The 22,421-nt window shown below is 36.9% G+C and overlaps 1 protein-coding gene across 1 annotated transcript in view; it reads left to right on the plus strand.

Annotated features, from left to right (window-relative positions):
- The window catches only part of LOC140941500 (protein flightless-1 homolog), a 41,456-nt gene that overhangs the window by 2,302 nt on the left and 16,733 nt on the right, over positions 1 to 22,421 (plus strand). The window contains exons 4-39 of the mRNA XM_073390508.1: positions 851 to 931; positions 1,419 to 1,445; positions 1,811 to 1,869; positions 2,272 to 2,348; positions 3,628 to 3,674; positions 4,006 to 4,043; positions 4,477 to 4,528; positions 4,649 to 4,700; positions 4,970 to 5,002; positions 6,308 to 6,391; positions 6,868 to 6,926; positions 7,164 to 7,209; positions 7,474 to 7,529; positions 7,740 to 7,795; positions 8,356 to 8,440; positions 10,700 to 10,847; positions 11,927 to 11,952; positions 12,063 to 12,110; positions 12,451 to 12,513; positions 13,107 to 13,138; positions 13,396 to 13,478; positions 13,688 to 13,738; positions 15,244 to 15,290; positions 15,996 to 16,061; positions 16,485 to 16,559; positions 16,936 to 17,005; positions 17,335 to 17,372; positions 17,463 to 17,519; positions 18,294 to 18,380; positions 18,644 to 18,672; positions 19,680 to 19,746; positions 19,876 to 19,935; positions 20,432 to 20,516; positions 20,599 to 20,686; positions 21,234 to 21,347; positions 22,144 to 22,258. Of these exons, the coding sequence (XP_073246609.1) occupies positions 851 to 931; positions 1,419 to 1,445; positions 1,811 to 1,869; positions 2,272 to 2,348; positions 3,628 to 3,674; positions 4,006 to 4,043; positions 4,477 to 4,528; positions 4,649 to 4,700; positions 4,970 to 5,002; positions 6,308 to 6,391; positions 6,868 to 6,926; positions 7,164 to 7,209; positions 7,474 to 7,529; positions 7,740 to 7,795; positions 8,356 to 8,440; positions 10,700 to 10,847; positions 11,927 to 11,952; positions 12,063 to 12,110; positions 12,451 to 12,513; positions 13,107 to 13,138; positions 13,396 to 13,478; positions 13,688 to 13,738; positions 15,244 to 15,290; positions 15,996 to 16,061; positions 16,485 to 16,559; positions 16,936 to 17,005; positions 17,335 to 17,372; positions 17,463 to 17,519; positions 18,294 to 18,380; positions 18,644 to 18,672; positions 19,680 to 19,746; positions 19,876 to 19,935; positions 20,432 to 20,516; positions 20,599 to 20,686; positions 21,234 to 21,347; positions 22,144 to 22,258 (2,301 nt within the window). The remainder of the gene's footprint in view (positions 1 to 850; positions 932 to 1,418; positions 1,446 to 1,810; positions 1,870 to 2,271; positions 2,349 to 3,627; positions 3,675 to 4,005; positions 4,044 to 4,476; positions 4,529 to 4,648; positions 4,701 to 4,969; positions 5,003 to 6,307; positions 6,392 to 6,867; positions 6,927 to 7,163; positions 7,210 to 7,473; positions 7,530 to 7,739; positions 7,796 to 8,355; positions 8,441 to 10,699; positions 10,848 to 11,926; positions 11,953 to 12,062; positions 12,111 to 12,450; positions 12,514 to 13,106; positions 13,139 to 13,395; positions 13,479 to 13,687; positions 13,739 to 15,243; positions 15,291 to 15,995; positions 16,062 to 16,484; positions 16,560 to 16,935; positions 17,006 to 17,334; positions 17,373 to 17,462; positions 17,520 to 18,293; positions 18,381 to 18,643; positions 18,673 to 19,679; positions 19,747 to 19,875; positions 19,936 to 20,431; positions 20,517 to 20,598; positions 20,687 to 21,233; positions 21,348 to 22,143; positions 22,259 to 22,421) is intronic.

Raw genomic sequence — 22,421 nt, forward strand, 5'->3', positions numbered from 1 at the left:
TTACTCATAATTAAATTTTGATCTGTTAAGTTCTAGATTGATGTAGCACTAATGGTAAAACAGGGAATGATTTGAGTGTTTATGAAAGTGCTTAACGTTCATGAAAAATTTCAATACATTTTAAACTCATCACAAATAGATGAGCTTGGGAACTGGTGCCTTAAAGGTTAGCTGGGTACCAGATGCCATAGTCGAAGGGAGGTATCCATGGCAACCCTGGAATGCACTGAAAATCAGTGAAAATAACTTACCTGAAAAGATACTTACCCTGGCCACCAAATGCAAAAGAGGGAGAGGGGAGAGGGTGCTAGAATTTGCAATGATTCACAATAGCTAAGCTTTTGATCTGCAAAGATCAGCTGATAACACTGCACGTTTAAAGCAATGAACCTTGAAACCCTGCAAAACCCCTGAAGGCCACCCCAAAGGTCACGTGCTGCAAATGAGACCGCTGGACTGCATTTGCTCAAATTTAACTTTGCCTAAGTGATATTTAGCCACATCCAAGCTAAGACCTTCATCTGTGGAATACTGATGGAAACACAGCAATGTTCCTGTTGTCTGTTATCTTTGTTTCCTTTTCGACTGGGCTGATCAAATAATAATTATTTTATCAATACAACAAGTTTGACTTCTTTTAAGTTGTTTTGTTGTTTTGCTGCTTGTGTCGATAGATTTCTTTAAATAAATTAGTACCTCTTAATTTGTTTACCTTGTGGTTAAATCATTGCTTTACCACATCGCTGATAGTTAGTAAAAGGTGTACATTAAAATACATATAGAATTTTGTTTTTGACAGCATAATTTAATTATACTGACGAAAATGTGGACTTTCTTTTTTGTTTTCAAGGTAATAAATGCTCGTCAAAACCAGCTCAAGAATTCTGGAATTCCTGGGGATATTTTTGGTTTAGAAGATCTCTTGACAATAGTAGGTTGCCATTGTTAATCATAACTGGAACACTTTACATGTGTTTAATTAATAATATCATGCTGGGTCAATTACTGGTCCAACCAAACGATTCCATAGAGAAGTCCAGGATAGTGGGATAGTCTGCCACATTGGGCACTAGAAGTACAGTCGACTCTCTCTTAATGGACACCTCCATAAGACAGACACCTCTGTAAAACGGACACTTAGAGTTGGTCCCTGCCTTTCTTTACTCCCTTTATTTGGCTCTCTATAAGACGGACACCTCTCTAAGACGGACACTTAAGGCCGGTCCCAAAGGTGTCCGTCTTAGAGAGAGTTGACTGTATCAGTAAGGCTATGTTGTCGAGACAGCCTGAAGATCACTACAAGCTCACTAGTTTCACTGGCCCTCAAACTAGCCTTTTGGTCCTGTAACTAGTTCTGCAGTGCATGTTATCAGTGTTGAGAAAATTTTTGTCATCATTATTTTTCCCCATTTTTTCAGGATTTCAGTCATAATCAGCTCAAAGAGGTAAGAGTTCTTCTCAGTGGTAAAGGTTACTTTTATGGCTGGGAAACAATAGTTACTCTTACCCACAAACTTAAAATGTAGTGATTGTTTAGGACTAAAATACCAGTAACTATTATGAAGAAGGATCCTCTGCCTTTACTCATCTTTTACCAAAACAGAATGTATTTTTTACCCTTACTATTTATTCCAATCTCTTTTGGCCCTCCTTTCATTCCCCGTTTTGTACATCTCCAGCTGCAGATGACACTGTTGTTTTTCTTTCCATTCAAAAAAATCATAACTTTCAGATGCCTTTCAGTTATACTCTGTTCATTATGTTGTACCATCATGTAAGTTTACATGTTTCATGTCTTTTCCCTTTTTAGGTACCTCCAGAGCTTGAGAATGCCAAAGCACTCATTGTTTTGTCACTGAGCCATAACAAGTGAGTGATGATAAACTTTATCTTCATAAAATACGGCTTTGGTGCAGTGTTTTGTTGCTGTAATTCTACTTGTACATGTATCTATGATTGAGGAGGTAGTTGGTCGGTGAGCACTCCAGTTCACCCCAATCGGAGTTTTTTTTGTGTGCTGTTGTTCCCAATGTTGTTGTTTTTTTTGCAAAATGCTATTATAAGTTCAAATCTTGGGCCATGCTTTAAATACATGCATGTAATCCAAATGGTTTTCCATCCTTATCAATATGATTTACAACCTTGTTATACTATTATTTACACAGAATGTAAGTCAAATAATTTTTGCTTTAGTGCTTAGCCCCACCCACCTTTGCCATCGTACATGTTAAAGTGCATTCCTTGTTAAAAAAAAGGTTCTTTCTCTTTCAGAATTTCTGTTATTTCAAATCAGTTATTTATTAACCTGACAGACCTAATCTACCTGGACCTTGGCAACAATCTCATTGGTTAGTGTAAAGTGGAGAATGTAATATATATGTTGTACTTAATTTTTTATCTCAGGTAATTTTTCTTTTTCTGTTTTTCATTACCATACCCAAAAACATGATATTAATTTGAGGAGGACTCGGAAAAAAAATCCGAGTCCCAGATGGGATTTGAACCCACGACCCTCCGTGATCTAGTCGGATGCTCTAACCACTTGAGCTACTGGAGACTCTATGGTGAGCAAGGGCCAATTTGTGGGTCTCGACTGGAACCGCATCACGCGGCTACACAGCCAAGTAATGATAGGCACACAAGAAGTGAAGAACTCACTAACAGCATCGCGCTGTCACCTTAAAGCATATCAAAGATGCGGCCAACCACAAATTGGCCCTTGCTCACCATAGAGTCTCCAGTAGCTCAAGTGGTTAGAGCATCCGACTAGATCACGGAGGGTCGTGGGTTCAAATCCCATCTGGGACTCGGATTTTTTTTCCGAGTCCTCCTCAAATTAATATCATGTTGTTGTTGTTTCATCTTTAACATACCCAAAAACAAAAGAAAAAGAAAAATTACCTGAGATAAAAAATTAACTACAACATATTCTTGTAGATGTAGGCATATAGTTAGTATTTGTTTAGCTCTTTTTAAATTACCGGTAAGGTTTCACTGATTGTTTGTAGAATATTGTATTTTTTGTATCCAAATGTAGGAGAGGGGCCTAACACTTGCAGGGGGTTTACTGATCATTAGCACAAGTTAATGAGGGTGGGAAAAGGAGAACGTTACAGCTTCTTTCTTTTTTTTTTTGTTTTCCTTGCTTTTTTGTGGTCATTCTAATGTTCCGTGCTCACTTGCATGCACTCGCCAAATTCATCAAAAAAATGAAGAAAGAAAAGAAGAAAACAGGCTACTGGGGGTCTGACTCCTTGGTTGATATTATTTTAGTCCAAAACTGAGCTTCTTAAAACTGAGAATGTTGATTGTGAGTGCCTCCCTCTTCACCCCTTACCTTACGGTCTGCATCTACCAGTAGTTTCAAGGATCAAAAATCCCTACAAACAGAACCTTTACCTACATAATTCAAGACTGCAGAATGCTGGAAAACAAAATGAGAGCATTTTAAGCATGCCATTTTTTTTCCCTTTCTGCAAGTGTTGTACTTAGAGTTTCTTCAGGAGGGGGCGGGCATTTAGGCATAATAATGCATGGTTATGAATGATAAATTTGCCTTCATTTCCAGCCCTTTGTTTCCTGTTCTAAGGAAATTATCAAAACACAACATTTTATGATCCCTTGCAGAATCCATTCCTCCACAACTAAGAAGACTGGTTAACTTACAGACCTTGGTACGTTGTGCTAAGCTCTTTGTCAAGCAGCTATGAAAAGCCCTTATGATGTTAATTTTTAAGAGGTTGCAAGTTATAGTTTGCTTGATGGGTAAATCAGTCTCAAACTTTAAGATGATGAAGTTACATGTAGATGCAACATGTGCTACTAGCTATGCAAACTAGGCAATAGTCACAAACAAATTGAAATGTAATGCAAAAGGCTAGTTTACAGCAGACATATTTGTTTTAGCTTTCTTTCATCATCATTAAGCCACAAGAGAAGACAGTTATTGGCATAAGAATAAGACAAGTGTCTTTTTTACATCTTAATTTTTATATTTTTTTGTAGATTCTTAACAATAATCCACTACTTCATGCTCAGCTAAGGTCAGGTTAAGTATTTTGTTATATTTGATCAAAACCCTTTTGTATTGTTGATAAGTTAATGAAGGCAGATAACATTCAGTCTGGCTTACTTTAAGAGAATTTCAATCAAACTCCAAACCACTGTACTTTGCACCAGGCAATCCAATGAACCTGAGGACAGCCTAAAACAGAATATTGTTGATGAGATTCCTTGGAACAAACTGGCAAATAAGTCTGTTTTCTTTAAGTTGTACTTCTCTACAATGGCCACCTTAATGGGGACAGAAGAAAGTGGCCATTGTAGAGTGGGTGAAACAAGTCAGAGTGAATGTATGCACTGTCCTTCCAAAAGAATGGCTGTTGTTGAGGGGCTGTTGTCGTGGAGAGGTGGCTGTTTGTGAAAATTGACTGTACTTATTTACGTTAAGAATGTTCTTTGCTGCATTTACCACAGGCAGCTTCCATCTTTGACCCAGCTCCACACCCTTCACTTGAGAAACACACAGGTAAAAACATTGTGATACATATTAATATTAAATAACATCTTCTTGTCTGTCTTTGTACAATGTAAACTTGAACTATACAGGGTTTGGTGATTCGACAAATTTTTTTTCTGTCCTTTTCAGAGAACAGTTACAAATATGCCAGGCAAACTGGAAAGCCTTGTCAACCTTACAGGTAATTAGAAATCTGCTATCAAGACATGGCATAACTGTTACCTAGTATTGGTAGTGTATAGCAGTATATAGTATTGGTAGTACATAGCAGTTTCTGCATGAGGATCTCAAAGCCACTTTTATCATGAGGCATGAATATCTGTAGTCTGCTCTTAAAACATGATGCTAACAAACACTGTTAAAAATTCTTCTGAATCAGCACAATGTTTTTGTTACTGGTATTTGGTACAATTTCTTAACATTCATTTTTTCTGTGTTTCTCAATAACAGACCTGGATTTGTCTTTTAATGATCTTCCAAGAGGTAAGAACTTGTGACATTCTGTTTAGAGACTCAAAAGTTTAAACTGCCTTGTGTATCACAGTGCATGGATTTCTTCCACTTGGAAATGCATGTACTTTGATGGCCATGAAGGAGATGTGGCCCTGTCAACAGTATGGATTTTTTGAGGCCAAAACTTGGATCCTAAGTGGCTGGGATGAGAAGCAGGCTGGCAGGCCAGCTTTTCTTTTACAAGACCTCAATGAAAACAGCCACTTTCATTTTATTTTTTTGTCAGCATTCCTTTGAAAAAATTCATCGAGCAAGAATAGAAAAATGTTAAAGTGCCCATCACCTAAAATTTTATATTTTCGTATCTGAAACTATACCTTATTAAAATAACTTCTGTGAAAAAATTTTGCCATTTCAACAAAATGCGATTTAAACCAATTCCTTTGAAAAAATTCATCGAGCAAGAATAGAAAAATGTTAAAGTGCCCATCACCTAAAATTTTATATTTTCGTATCTGAAACTACACCTTATTAAAATAACTTCTGTGAAAAAATTTTGCCATTTCAACAAAATGCGATTTAAACCAATTTTTGAAGTCCGCATTTTTGCGGTACACCCACGCCGCTAATCATGCAAACTAGCAGGCTCATATATGACATCATGTGACGTAAACTCGTAACGTGAACTCGCATTACCTTTCCTTCACCAGCTGTACACAAAAAAGATCAATTACAAATAAGGATTGAATCACAATGTCTTCGCAAGAAGAAAGTTTTTCTGAAACAGAAAAACCTACCAGAACTTTTAATGTTTTCCTGTCGATAAAGTCACGTGTTCCTTAAAGTACGCCATACCCCGAAAGAAGACTAAGACGAATTGTGTGCCAAAATGGCGGCAAATTTGAACGTTTTTAAAAAATTCTAAAAAAATCGTCTTTGGTTCAAATCGCAAATTTTTTCGCAGAAGTTATTTTAATAAGGTGTAGTTCCACATAAGAAAATAAAAAATTTTAGGTGATAGGCACTTTAAGACATAAATTCATTAGAGCCAGTAAAAAATATGGCTAATGGCTATTGACACTGTCATCATCAGTAAAAATGATCTTGACCTCAGGCGCTCTCTCCTTATGCACGTTGGTTATGGTGTCATTCACCCCTGCAAAGTCCGTGGGAATGGCAAATGTGTATCCCAAAATCGACCAAAATCTGTTTTATCAGACAGTGATTGTTGATGTATACAATCCAAATTCAGTCTGCATATTAGGACTGTATTCTGCTATGTTGAAGAAAATAACCAAGTTTTGCTTTGTGGTTTGCTTTCCTTCCCTATTTTAGTTCCAGAACCAGTGTACATGATAGCCAGTCTCAAGAGAGTTAACCTGTCACACAACCAAATAACTGAAGTGTCTACTCTTATAGGTTAGTGCAACAATTTAACTGTGTAACAAATAATACTCAGTGAAATTTCATTTAGTAAAGATCTAGTAATCAAGTCTTGAAAATACTCCTGTCTGGTAGTCTGGAAAAAGTACATTTTCTTGGCCAAGTAACTTTCTAAAACGTTCTTGCTGAATTGGCAAGGGGCCCAGGGTAAGCAAGATGCTGCTTGTCCAAATTAAGGACAAGCTAGAGTTCAAGTTGTATTTTAAGCCCTGAATAATACTCATTTAGTGACCGGAAAATTTAGTTAAAAAATGATCTCAGAGTCAGTGGATTGAAGCATTGTTGCTGGGTGTGAAAAATAAAAGAGTAATTGTTCCTTACAAGCAGAATTTCATAGAGGGCATTATTAGAGTTGTATGAAGATGTGAAAAAAAAAAAAAAAACAGGCTTAAGAAACCCAAAGTTGTTAATCTATGGAAAAATGATTAAGTTGCTGCAAACATTTTTTTCAGACACCTGGAGCCAATTGGAGACATTAAACTTATCAAGAAATCAACTTACAGGACTGCCAGTGAGTGAATATTCTTATCCTACTTTTCTTGATATTTTTGCAGTAAGAATAGCCAACTTGAACAAAGTTTTATAGTCAATGTAATTTACATTTATATACCTTAACTGTAGAATGAGAAGCATGAGATTTGGTTAGCTATTAAATAGTAAGAGGTTAATGGTTTCATACTGCACAACCATTCATAATATTAACTAGTGCTACTAATATTTTGCATGTCAAACATTTTGTTTGTTTTAGGCAGCCCTTTGTAAGCTGGTAGCCCTTAAAAGACTGTTTATAAATGGTAGGTTTATTACCCTTTAAAAGTATAGTTAACTGTTACTTAAAAATCTGTTACAATGTATTTAAAATTCATATATTTTTGTATTTTAAAAGACACTTTTGTAAGTCACTACACATGAATCTGTAGTGAAGCTGGTTCCTCATTAAAGATTGTTATCATTTAAAATGAATTGTTTCGATATTACAGGTATTTGCTTGGCCCATTTTTTACCATTTTTGCTCAGAAACACACCTGTTACTAGTGGTTTTTATAATTTTGTTTCAGGAAACAATATCAACTTCGAAGGACTGCCAACTGGAATTGGAAAATTATACAATCTAGTGAGTTGTCAGTTGTGAAAGGTTCTGTGAAATTCACAAATTGTTAATTTTTTATTTTTCCCCCTGGAGCTACTGTACTCTACCTAGACCCCGCTTAAACAATAAAAATACTGAGTCAAATAATAATAAAGTTCCAGAAATCAATTGTGTCCAGACAGTTTGTTAATGTACCTATAACTCTTCTGAAAGTGATTGTGTAATTTCTTGTAGGAAATTTTTATGGCAGCATGCAATAAACTGGAATGCATCCCAGAAGGATTATGCAGGTATGTTAAACAGTGGAGAGGAAAGCTTGATAACTGATGCGGTTTAAACTACCAGTATTGTTTTAAGATTTCATGAACAACCAGGTTACATGTTCTACTAATCTGACTCAAGTTTTAGCCAAACAACTTTACAACTTATTATAGTTTGGCATTAGACTGAAAAATATCCTGAAAGTTATGCGTGCAAGCGAAAATCATTGCTGTCCAGTTTTGACAGTTCATTATGGGAATTGGGTGTCCGTAATTTCAGTTGATTCTCCCCGTTATGGCCACCGTTTAATATGGACACCTCTCTGTGACAAGCAGTAAAGGTGGTTCTGGATTTAGAGATACCGAACTTCATAAAATCCCTTCCTTTACAATAGACTCATCTGTGATTCTGACAGTTGACTCTATTGCTTCCATTTTCTTATTATGGTGTTTTCACTCTAGTGTGTGTTCAAAGCAACTAAGGGATCAATTCAACTTCAGGTGGCCATCTTATAAAGGTGTCCAAATGAGAGAGGGCTGATCGCAAAAAAAGTATTAGATTTAAACCTGTCTTGCATGCCACTCAACAGGTGTCTGAAGCTGCGCAAACTTACTCTTCACACAAACTGTTTGTTCACTCTCCCAGAAGGAATTCACTTTTTGACAAACTTAGAGGTAAGAGCAGTGATTATGTTCTAAATTGCCTGGTTGAGTCCTTATCTTGTGAAAAATCAGAAGTCCCAGTCGTGAATCATTGAGTCCTATGCAAAAGATTCTTGAGCCTACATGTGTCCTACCTAGCCATTAATCTGAAGTCAGTTTTGGCTTGGTGTGAACACCTGTAACTCTCCTAAAACAAACAAGTCATCACAACATAGTAAATGAAAAATAGTGGAGGATGAAAACTGGATAACTTGGAACAGAACCAACAACAGGATCATCACACATGAGAACTTGAGGGCTTTGAATTGAACCCATACCAACGACCTCGCCATTTTTGCTTCCCTATAGAAGCCTAGTGAACAGAGTTCTTATTTTTATCTCCACTCATCTTTTCACACGCTTGTAAACTTGCCCAATGGTGGAAGGAAATCAAACAGCTAAGTGCTTTTCTAAGGTCGAGCGCGCGAGCCCCATCGCAGACCTTCAACACCTTGCGGATGAGGGGGAAGACCCTAGACATTTGGCCAATGTTATTAACGACGCTTTTTTGTCACCAATGACCGCTTTCACCCCTCTAGTCATGCCTGATGCACACACGCGTGCGCGCGCGTATACATGCCAACAAGATCTTCCCCGTCCGATATCTGAGTTTTCAGTCTTTGAGAAACTATCGGCGCTTAATACGAACAAAGCATCCGGACCTGATGGAATCCCTTCTTGGGTATTAAAAGAAAACGCGGACTTATTGGCTGCACCAGTGGCAGACATCTTGAATTCTTCCTATTTGGAGCGTCGCCTTCCAACTTCGTGGAAGAAAGCGGACATTACACCCCTCCCGAAGACTTCACTTGTTAGCGATGTGAACAAACACCTGAGACCCATTTCGTTGACTCCAATTCTCTCCAAAGTCGGGGAAGAGTTTGTCGTTGACGGCTACATCAAGCCTGCCGTCCTTGCGAAGATTGACCAGAACCAATATGGGACTGTTCCGAACTCCAGCACAGTGCATGCCCTGATCAGCATGCTCCACAACTGGTATAAGAATACTGACGGCAACGGTTCTACTGTGCGCGTGGTGCTCTTTGACTTTAGGAAAGCATTCGATCTCATCGACCACGCCATTCTTATGGCTAAACTTACTGATTATGAGCTACCACCTTGGGTGCTGGACTGGATTGCAGATTTTCTTACTGACAGGAAGCAACGAGTGAAACTCGCCCACGATTGCTACTCGGATTGGGGATCTGTCAGGGCAGGTGTCCCGCAGGGGACAAAATTGGGGCCCTGGCTCTTCCTGGTAATGATAAATGACATCAATGTCAATGGTGTCAACCTTTGGAAGTACGTCGATGACACATCGATGGCCGAGACAGTCCACAAGGGCCAACCAAGTGGAATCCAATTTGCTGTAGACGACCTAGTTAGGCAAGCCGAAATAGATAAGTTCCAGTTGAATGAGACCAAGTGTAAAGAGTTGCAGATAAGTTTCTCAAGGTCTGTAGATCCTTTCGAAACAGTTACTATTAACAACAAACCAATTGAGGTTGTAACTAGCGCAAAACTTCTTGGTCTCACAATTTCAAACAATCTAAAGTGGAACGCTCACATAGAGAATGTTATCAAAAAAGGAGCCTCTAGGCTATACCTATTAAGGCAGCTTAAGCGTGCAAAAGGAGATCCTGCGCAGCTACTTTGTTTCTATACTACGTGTATCCGGCCCATGTCTGAATATGCCTGCCAAGTTTTCCACAATGGTCTGCCTGAGTATCTCTCTGAAGAGCTAGAGAAAATTCAGCGCCGTGCACTTAGAATTATTTTCCCTGATTTAGGCTATCAAGAGGCTCTAAAAGAGTGCAATATTGCCACCCTCCACCAACGGCGCCAATGGCTGACAGAGCGCCTATTCAATGAGATTAAGGACAACAGCCTCCACAAATTACATGGCCTTTTGCCGCCACGTAATCTTAGTACTGTAGCCTTAAGGAGTAAGCGCGTTTTTCACGTGCCTCTTTGTAGAACAAATAGACTAATGAATAGTTTTATCATGCATAACGCGGCTATTTTCTAATGGTTTTATTGTAAATTCGCGGCTCTTTTCTTAAATTTCATGACGTTGTATTTTGTTCCTTTGTTTTATTTATTTACTGATATTTATTTATAATAGTTAGTCTTAGTATTCAACGTATTGTACAGTCTGTAATCCAGCCCTTGGGCTGCAATGGATTTTTAATAAAGCTATCTATCTATCTATCTATCTATCTTCACATATAGGAACTTGATGTTCGTAATAATCCTGAGCTGGAAATGCCACCCAAGCCTGTCCCTGATGAGTTAGGGAGTGGCCCAGAATTCTACAATGTGGACTTCACACTGCAGACCCAGCTGAGGATGGCCACAGGTGCTCCTCCACCACCAGTCTGTAAGTCAATGACATTGGACATTCTGTTTGTTTGATTGTTTTTATTTTAACCCTTTCACTGCCAAACATGGCTAAAGGCAAATTTCAACCAAATTTCCAAATTTCATTCTCTAAAATTTTGAGAAATAAATAGCATCATGTGAAAGTACAGGCAGAGAGCTTTCATTTGAATGGTAACATCATAGGATTTCGTCCACAGACTCAAAAGTTAGAGTCACCCTACAAAACTCTATCAAACACTCTGGCGGTGAAAGGGTTAAAAATTATTTATAAAAAGGATTTACTAACCTGCATCACAGACAAATGATTACTTTTAACTTGGTTAGTTACATCTGTGAAGTGTTCTGGGCTGTTAATGGACTCAATGAATTGCCAGAAATGTGTTTTGTATTTCCTTTCAACCTGACTGACAAATTGACAATCTATGGCATTTTTGACAGACCAATCATGGCACATACTCAAATTCTGGTACACAGCTGGGGACCCAGAACAAGGATCCCGGCGCTGTTTCACAGAATGACGGAATTAACCAGAGTTTAGTTTCGTCTGTGGTACAAGCTAGAATTCACCTTTCTATAGAACATAATTGAGTTTCAGTAATACAACAATGTACAGTGGAACCCCGTTAATACGGTCACCAATGGGCCAAGAAAAATTGGCCGTATTATCGAGGGTTTTATTTATAAGAAAATGTATGGTGGTTTTTGCTAGGCCGCCAAAAAAGTGGCCGTAATAAGGAGCATAAGGTCTGGCACTTTTTTCTTTGGTTACTGTTTCCTTTAATAGACTAAAACTTTGCCCCACATTATGTTATTCTTGCATTAGGTTACAGTAGCAGCAGTATATATGTTCATTTAGAGAAGTGATAATCCTCCTAAGTTAGTAATAATATTATTATTCTTGTGCTCATACATTTTAGTGCTTATTAAGAGATCAGGGAGAGAATTTTGACCATTAGAAATCATGGCACTGTCACCTTCCTCCTCTTGCCCTGAGGTTCATTGTTTATTGAGCACATTCCATTGCTAATAGTTAGGAGTAAAGAACAAATCATGACATTTATCTATTTTTTCCTGCAGCTCACAAGGATTCTTATGCTAGAAAAGTGAGTCTGGTTAACTTCTTTATGCCTTTTTTGTAATTTCATTTTAAGTCATCCAGGTTTTGTTTAGCCATCACTAAAAATTAAAAATATGTTATAATTGTTTATGACAGTTGCGAATGAGAGGTCGTCGATATCATGGTCAATCAGAAGATTTAAAGGTACAGTAAACTTGTGCAGTTTTGTTACCTGTGTTAAAATCTGCTTTGAATTTATTTTTATTTTAATTAACAAAGCCTTGAAATAGTATGTACACTCTGTGTCATTGTATTAGACACCTCATGCAAGTTACATGTAGATTGTCATCTGATGTATGTAATTTGTTGGAATTTTGTGGTTCAGAAATAACATGTGCTTTAGGCCTCACAACTTACATGTGCTATAATTGTAGCACACACAATTGTAACTTTTGACAGCATTTAATGGCCTCTCAAACTAGATTAGAGCGCTGTAAGAGAGACACAATACTTTATATTAATAATTTAATTATGATCTTTTCAGGGTATGGTAGAAGATGCCGAGGAGAAGAAAGTGTCTGGACGAAACAAAAAACTCGGCAAAAGAGTAAGTCACCAGCGTAACGTAATTTTTACTAACAGCCTCCTATTATTCAAGCCATGGTTCAGCATTCTAGTTTCCATAACAGAAAACATGTATGGGCAATGTTTGTATGGATTTATTTGTTGGAAGTGTAAATTGATTGGCAATGATGTATTATTGAGCTGTGGAATGAGGTACATTGGACCTATTTTGTTGAGCAATCATGCTAAATCGCCCTGTGTGGCTCTTGTGCTTCCGTCATGCCTTGCAACCTCCTGCATCCATTTATAACCCAGTACGAATGTTTAGGGAATGAAAAGGATATGTGTAGAGTGCTTGCTTTGCACCTTGCCACTTCTTAGTAAGTGTGCTTTCCCACTAATTTTGAATCAAATAAGAGACAGCTTACAGTGACTTAGCTATAATTATGTACTGGTAACTAAATTTCTCTGGTGAAATGATTTTACTAATTCATTGGAGCCTGATTGACTCGATATGTACATGTACTTAGTTATGATGCAATACATAAAGTTGAAACATTTCCGAATTTTTGAATCAGTGTAGATTCATAGAATATTCTTTGTCTATTATTTTCTTACACATTTTTCCATCTTTAGCAAAGTATAGATGAACCAGAGAAGCTTCTAAAGTAAGTTGATCTTTTTTGATAAAAAATAATTACAATTCTTAGCCCTTGGTTAAAAAAATCTGTTAAGTCAAAGGGTTTCAGAAATAATAACTGTTGCCCCTCCAGTAAGATTCCTGCCCCCTCCGAATCTGCCATTGCTACTTGAGACAGCCATATTCAATGATAATCTGCAGTTTGTACACTAACATTAATAAGTTGTTATAGATTCTACAACACAGTCCTGTAACTTAACAAGTCTTGATTCTTTGTCATCATAGAGGAAGAAAATGGAACGAGTCACTGGTTAAACCCAATTTAGATTATCATGATTTCTTTAATGACACTACTGGACAAGAACCTGGTAAGTTAAATTTAATCAAATAAACTTCTGCTGTTTTCTAGCCTGTACCTACATGTATTCTGAGTCATACATGTAAAGGATTGTTACTATTTTCAACGGTTGATGCAATTATTGGTAACCAATAATAATTATTGTAGCTGTTGTGCAGATGGTGACTCAATATAATTTTATAATGTTTGTAAAATAATAACCACCTCTTTCCATTACAGGTTTGACTGTGTGGCAGATTGAAAACTTCCTACCAGTCTCTGTTGATGAAAGTAAGGCAATATTGCATATTGTTATTGTACTGGCAAGTAATAGAAATCATTTTGGAATAAACAGAAAATAAATGAATAATTTGCCTAACGAGTATGGATAAGTTTTGTTGTTCTTAGTATCGTTTAGATCCTGCCATTTGCTTGAAGTTGAAGCATTGTACTACAAGGATCTTCCATACCTTTCCTCACAACCTCCTTTATATATACCATAGAATTGGCCAGATACTTTTTGGCATGAAATTCAGAAATGGAAGGAAATGTGAAATCACAAACAACAGGACAACTACAAGGCTTTTTCCCTTGTCATAATCACTGACTTCGAAAGAGGAGGCTATAACTTATTTATACCCAACCCTTGATCCGTGAAATGTGTGAAGTGGGTTTAATGTCACATGTCTTTCCAATGAACAAAAAAGGATGAACACAAGGCCAATTGCTTTAACTGCATGTGTAAATCTTAAGGGTGACCAAAGCCAATTTTCTCCCAGTAGCAATATCAGTACATAATCAAGAGAAAATGTTGTGAGAATTTATTACATGATCATCTGATGGAAAAAGCTTTGATCTAGAAACAAATTCGCTCAACCATCAATTCTTTAAAGGAAATAATATTTAGAGATCAGTCTGGATAATTTGTATATATAGAGGGTATTACACAGTGGCGCGAAGATATGAATATTATTTTCGAGTGGTAAAACAATATTTTATGAACGAGCACAGCGAGTGAGTAAAATATTGTTTTTGCCACAAGAAAATAAAATTCATATCTTCAAGCCGCCGTGTAATGTTCTTTTTATTATACAGACAAAATTACGTCGATAAAATAATAGAGGGAAGTTACCAAAATTACGCCATCGATAAACTCACGTGTGAGATTATGGAAAATAAACCACTCGCGTCCCGGATCTAGTTTTATGAATTTTATGAGTGGTATATTTTCCAGTAAAACACTCGTGTCTATATAATAAAAAGGAATAATGTTACGGTGATATTAATTACTGGTATTCAGATAGGGAAGAAATAAAACCTGGAACTGAAATTATTTAATTGAAATGAAAAAAAATAGACACACATAGCACAATCTTACTACTGACTTTTTTAAGGGTCCTGTATTTTTAGTGGTGAAGCAGGTATTGCACTCAAGCCCCGCAATATGAAAACCTGTAGTTATCCTACAAATTAAGCTAGCTGGGTGGCAGTCATCTGTCAACACTTCTCTCTCTAGAGCCCACTCCGTTCTTCACCTTAATGACATTGTTCTAGTTTTATCATCTGCATCAGGAAAACAGCAAAGGAATGTTTTTTCCCCTTTCAGGTTAATAAATGCAGAACAAATTATTTGGATTGCTAATATAAAAAAGCCAAATGCATTGATTCCTTCCACTTGGTTTTCTGTTCTTAACATAGACTGTAGGAGGGCCATGATGAAAGTTACTGGGTCAACAGTAAATGATGTTACAGTATTCTTGTCTTTTTTTAAAATTTATTGTTATGTTCTTGTTTAGTGTTTTATGGAAAGTTTTACGAAGGAGATTGTTACATTGTTCTCAAGGTATGTACTGCTATTTCTTGTCTATTGACAGTGATTCAAGATTAATCACTGTCTAATGATGTACATTGATTATTGTTCGTTGTGGGCAGAAAAAGTATCATGCAGTCTATCTGGATTCAGATGTGAGATGACTAGTTGACAGATAACAGGAAAGAAGTATTACCATCTTCCAGTCAGGCATCTGAAGGCCTTGTTAGGGTAAAATTTCAACAAGTGAGAAAGCCTTAAAAGACTAAGATGAATTGGTGTCAAACAACATAAAGATGGGTTGAATACCGAAAGGGATACGGCTTACTTCTCAAAACCCGAAATGACCACACTTGAAATTCAGACCAGGATATATGTACCCCAGTTCAAGGGGGCCGCAATGGAGTCAAACTGTAGTACAGTTTGTTGTTGTAGTACACTGCAATGGGAAATTGTTCTGGAAAATACATATTCCTAAATGTCTTTTACTAGATTCTCCTTTTGAAATAATTATGTTCTTTTGAGACAAAGACAGAATGTGACATGACATACGGGTCGATAAGCAATAATGAAAATGGAGGGTACAAAAGAAACATAATCAATATTATACCGTTCCATTATATCTTCATTTCCTTAAATTTAGTTGTTTATTGTCACTTTAATCGGTAACACCTGTACAAAATGGTAGTGCTGAATAAACTTGTTGTTGTTGTTGCCTTTTATTGTATTTTTCATCAGACAAGTTTTGATGATACAGACCAGCTTGACTGGCAGATATTCTACTGGATTGGAAAGGAGGCTTCTGTAAGTATTCTTTTCCTTTTGCCTGTGAAAATCAAATGTATTATTAAAAGAATTTACACTCTGATTTATGAATAACCAAATGATTTAGACACGCAGTGTACCTGGTTCTGTGTTCTTTGAACCCTACTCTTCCTTTTTATTATTATTTTTTTAATACATCTGGTAAAATCAAAATAGAATTTCTCCTTTTTTCTATCCTTCATATTTCTTACAGTACATGTATTTAGGAAGGAGATATCAAGGGAACTGGTTTTGGGTGATCATTGGGTCATTTTCTGATATTACCATATAGCGACTTACAGGGTTTCCAGAGAGGATTACGTTTTTTATTGCTACTTTTTGGAGGGTTGTTACTTGCAAAACTTTGTCATGTTTTTGTAGTGCTTGTAGCGTGTATTAATTAATTTTTTATTTGTTTTTTAGCTTGACAAGAAGGCTTGTTCAGCCATTCATGCTGTGAACCTCAGAAATTTCCTTGGTGCTGAGACGAGGACTCTGGTGAGTGCAACATGCTTTTTTGGTACAAACATTACTTTAACTCGAAGAATCCAACAAATGTTTATGAAAAGGTTGTTATTGGTTACTGTTAAAGGGATTGCAGTTTTCCCCTTTTGATATAAATCCTGCATAGAAGGCACAGTCAATAATGGCAGTGCTGACTGCAAGAAAATAGGACAAATTTGAGATACTTTCCTTCTTGTGTATATCCTCTTCATAAATACCTGCTACATAGGCTACCATTGATACTTCCAATAAGTGACAATTTGGTTACAATATTAAATATTAATTTTAATGATAGTAGGCTAACTTGGCAGTGTACAATGTAATGTATCACTTGTATATTGTGATTTGATCCTCTTGTTTTATTTTCCAGCGTGAAGAACAAGAAGATGAATCAGAAGAATTCATAGAACTGTTTGAAAATGGAATCAGCTATGTCGAGGGTAGGAGTCAAATAAATGTATTCAAGTGCGCAGGTCAAATTTAAGAACACTCCCCTCATTCCCTCATTGTGAAGTGCATCTGATCTTTTCATTAAAAAATCTGTTTTCTGAACACTGGTCTGACTTTAATTCCCTATGACAAAAAATTTGAGTTCCAGCATGTCTTTTGGGCAAGCTGTTCTTCTATTTTTCACTTACCTGGGCCACTGAGATGGTCTTAATGATTACTTTAATAGTTTACACATTGAATTAAGGAATGTTACTACGTATTATGTTAATTTTTGTGCTTATTTTTCGTTCGTTCTTATTTTTCTTTCTTCTTTTTAAAGGTGGCACTGCAAGTGGATTTTACACCGTTGAAGACCCTGTAAGTACTGCCATTGTGTTCAAATTGAATTCAGAGATCAGTTACTGGTACATAAAGTCATTTCAATTAATGAACTCCTGTTTTCACCAGGTTTACCCAACAAGATTATTTAGGATTCTCAAGACATCTAAACTTCAGCTGGAACCTGTAAGTTGTGGCTTATCGGTTATAGAAAAATCACCATAATGACACACAATAACATGCCCAAACTGGATAAAAGTGCCTGCAATGTCTCCCTTTTGACTTACTTTTAAAAATTCATCTTGTTGGCTATCCCTTTTGCATGGAATTGTAGCTGGCTGACTTTTTAGGAAAGGCACAAATTTAATCTTCAAATAGTAGTAGGTAAACAGCGAAATTGGCAGTGGATTTTTTCCCAAAATGTTCCTTTTTTGTGAGTGTAACTCTGTTAGGATTGGTCAAAATATCCAAAACGAGATATTTGTGATCAGTAAAATCCAACTAGTGGTCTATTATCAATGCTGCGTTCTGATTAGTTGAGCTACTACTAGGCTATATGTTATAGCCCACTAGTAGCAAAAAGCGTGGGCTTTTTGGCGGCAAAAAAGGACTAAAGTCTAACTTTAACTAGCTAAAAGTTTTTTATTCTCGATATTTTTGACCAAATAGTTGGATTTTCCTAAAACAATTATTCCTCTCGCCCTCATGGCCTCTGAGTCAGTAGCTCATTCGGCCTTCGGCCTCATGGGCTATTGACTCAGAGCCCATTCGGGCTCGAGGTATAATTGTTAAAAAGATCTGTCTTTGCTGACGTTGTTACTTACCAACTTATGAGCTTAAACTGGAAGCTAAATGGGTCCAGGAAGAAAAATATGCATCTTTCCATATGAAACAAAAACAACCAAAGGCGTCGTCAAAGGGTTAAAATACATACATTTTTCTCCTTTGTTTGCTCTTTAGGTGGATGTTAGCACTACGTCATTAGATCCAACATTTTCCTTTGTTTTGGATGCTGGGCTTAAAATCTACATCTGGTCTGGAGAGAGGGTAAGAACGACTTGGTAGCTACGTGTATGTTTTTTGGCTTGCCATTTATTTTCAGCCAAGAATTGCACTTTGTCCTCTTCATTTTTGTTTTCTTTTTCCTGCCTTAACAGTATCATAATCTTTCTGATGACTAAGAGGGGTATAATTTATTATCATATCTCTTAAAGATTAAGTGTGAAAATTTCAGTATCCCCTCAAACAATACATGCCTTAGTAATTTTTATAATATTAATCTCATGTAACCAAAATACAATTTATTTCAGGCAAAAGGGACAACAAAAACAAAAGGAAGGTATGCAATGAGAAACGATGATCTCACTCAGTGAAATAAAGTTCATGAATATTACACTGTCATGCTCTACATAATAGATGATCATTTTCAGTTTTCATGAATAACTGGAAAACCCCTGAAAGCTTACCTTTCGTCTATTCAACTGAACTATCTAAAAATGTATGATTATTTTCCCCTTAAAATTTAACTAACAAGTATAGCAAGCTCCAAATTGTAGAGACTTGTTCTGCCTTTCATGTGTGTTCCCTTAAGGGAGTTTCAACTATATTTATGTTTTCCGATTGTCATTGTTATTTTTGGTTTTAAATATAAACTTCTGCGTGTTATTTTTTTCATTTTTAACGTAATGGAGGCAGCGTGGTAGGGTTAACTTTTAATCCAGGGGCCCCAAGTTCAAGTCCCAACAGACTACTGCTCGCTGGGTTTGTTCTGGGTAGTCGCGAATTCAAATCCTCGGCCACGCTTGTAAAATAGCCAACTGGTTCGCCTCCTTCAGGTTGGGATTCTTAAAAATGCTGAAATTGTTTCATTATCCCTGAAAAGCCCCAAAAGGGAAGAGGTAACTAGTTATTCTTCAAACATCAATTTCAGAATTTTTTGTAATAATGATAGGTGATGATAGTAATTACGATTGTCTTATTTCTTGAGTTTTACATACATAGAGGATATTACACGGCGGCGCGAAGATATGAATTTTATTTTCGAGTGGCAAAACAATATTTTATGAACGAGCGCAGCGAGTGAGTAAAATATTGTTTTTTGCCACCAGAAAATAAAATTCATATCTTCAAGCCGCCGTGTAATGTTCTTTTTATTACATAGACAAAAAGACATCGATAAAATAATAGGGGAAATTACCGAAATTACGTCATCGATAAACTCACGTGTGAGATTATGGAAAATAAACCACTCGGGGTCCCGGATGTAGTTTTTATGAATTTTACGAGTGGTATCTTTTCCAGTAAAACACTCGTGTCTACATAATATAGCCATTTATTTCATTGTAGATTGTTTGCCGAGAAGTTGAACAAGAATGATAGAAAGAACAAAGCGGAAATTATAATGTGCCAAACAGTGAGTACTTATAATAATATTTTTATACGAGCCAGCCATTATTTCACTGTAGTTAGTATCAGCATCTCATCTTCTTGACACCTACTCTTAAAATGGTACTATAAAAACAGCATGCTTTTTTTCTTTAAGGGTGATGAGCCAGGGGAGTTTTGGAGACTACTTGGTGGTCGGACTTCAACTCCTATCACTGTAAGTATTCAAGTTCAATGGTCATAAAATCACTAAGGTGGAGTTAAGGACAATGAGTAATGCATCAGTTGTACCCATTTCCATTAAGAAAAGATAAGCTTATCATAAGTATATAGAATTAGTTTCCCCTCTCTATTTTCCCAATAACAGAGTTTTTATATGTGGGCAGGGCTGATGGTTGGTCTGCCACAGTTTGCCTTGGTGGTCATCTAGGAGCTGGCTGCCTCTTGAGTCTTCTTAGAAATTTGCAGATGTGACTGGCTACATCATCCACCTACAGTCTACACTCAGCATATACTGCCTGCATCTTGCGATTATCTGGTTCATAACTGATTAAATAAAGAGGGATTTAAATTTTGCTCTGTTTGGGTATTTGACATAGTTCTTTGAATCCTAGCGTAGGAATGTTGACCAAATTTGCTTAATTCTGCATACTGCAGGATACCAATTTGTTAGAATGAACTCTCAGTTACTAATTCTTGTATTTGCTGTCTAGGAAAAGCCAGAATACAAGGAAAACCCTCCTGCTCCAATTCTTTATCAAGTGGCTTTAGGACTCGGCTATTTGGAGCTACCACAAGGTTCTTGGGCGGTATTGTTTTGGTCATTTTATTTGTTTCCTAGTCACTTGTTTATTGATTTAATTTTTTATGTTCTTTATAGTGGATACCCCTGGTGAAAAGTTGACGACGAAGATGCTGGAAACCAAAAATGTTTATATCTTAGATTGTCATTCAGAGATCTTTGTTTGGTACGTGAAAATCTTGTCAAAAATCCTGTCCCTTGGTTTTCCTTTTTTTTTTTTCATTCTAATTTGATCCGTCAGCATTTTCGTGAAATCTTCTTCTGCAATATTGAACAACTAGAGAAAAGATGCGAAAAATTAAAGATTTGCTCTGTTTTCCTCGTCAAAAAACTTTTTTTAAAGTATGCTTAACCTTCACTACCTGATGCTACATGGCGGTATAATTATTCATTTAATACGAAAGGAAACATACATTTCGAATTTTAGATAGCTTTGGCTCGGTGACCAGAAAACAGCAATCTCATAGCATTTGTTGGCGACATCTTTTGGAAGAAGTGGGTTAACCAGAAACATGACAGGGCAAATGGCAAGTTTAACGTCTAGTCACTTTTTTTAAAACCACAGTGTGTCTAGACAAAGAATCTGTTGACAGATTGCTTATGGAAAAAAAAGAAAAATTAAGAAAGCTGGTGGTCATCTGATAACGCCCTTGCAATAACAAATTGTACTGATAAGTACAGCACTGACTAGCTGTTAAATTCTTCAATCACAGGATTGGGCGGAAATCAGCTCGTTTGGTGCGTGCCGCAGCAATGAAGCTCTCTCAAGAGCTCTATACTATGATCGACCGTCCATCATTCGCATTACAGATACGCAATCTTCAGGGGTAGGTAGCGTAGTAGTCTCCCTCCCCACCCCAACCCATCCCTTCCATCCTAAAGCAGTTCTTACAGGCAGTACATGCAGACAAATATTCTTGTATTAATGACTTTCAAGGAGAGACAATATAAGCTTGAGTGAAGATGCTGCCACATAGTAGTAGAACAATCGGGGCCTGATGAACAACAGTTTTAGCGCCAAGTGTCATAAACAAAATGTGCCTTTTTCTCAAACAGTTATAATACTTCACTTGACCTTCAGGCAACTTTGATGACAAATCCCAGTCCAACAGGTCATACTTCCATCCCCTGGCTATGTTACAGCTCTTCAGAGTTTAATTTTGTCACGCCCTTTAATTGTTTTCAAAATCATTGTTCTGAGTCTAGTTAGTCAATATTGGCTGTTGGCTCATAACAACATCACCCTTCCATCGTTGGAATTAAATGAAGGATGATCATCGCAGTTGTAAACGCAACTTTTGCAGTTGCGAAAAGAAAGCCTGAAAAAAAATCAGGCTTGTACTTTGGGCTTGTACGGGATTCGAACCCTTAACCTCCGCAGTACCGGTGCAGCGCTCTACCAATTATTATTATTTTTTTCTGCTTTCTTTTTCTTTTTCTTTTTGCCTATATAACTGCGATGATTATCCTTCATTTAATTCTTCACTCTGCAGTTCACATATATTATTTCCATATATTCATAATTTCATCATCTTTCCATCATTATTGGATATTTACCATTGTGCTGCATAAATGATTGTGTATCGCTCAAATGATCAATCTAGTTTGGTTCTTTCCCTAAAGGGCTGAGTCACAGATGTTCAAGGCGAGATTCACCGGCTGGGATGATGTATTAGCTGTGGACTACACGCTGAGTGCTGATTATGTTGCAAAGGCCTCAAAACAACTGGGTGTTACGGTAATTTGACATAGGAGTACTGTACATCAGAGAGCTTTAGATTCTTAGACGAGTACGACTACGAGTACGAGATTTTCTCAATACTAAGTAGTGCTCGCGCGTGAACCAGCGTCATTTTGGCTAACCTGAGATCAGGCTCTATTTTCGTTTCGCTTTGTAAATA

The sequence above is a fragment of the Porites lutea genome, chromosome 6, assembly GCF_958299795.1.
Source record: "Porites lutea chromosome 6, jaPorLute2.1, whole genome shotgun sequence".
NCBI lineage: Eukaryota > Metazoa > Cnidaria > Anthozoa > Scleractinia > Poritidae > Porites > Porites lutea.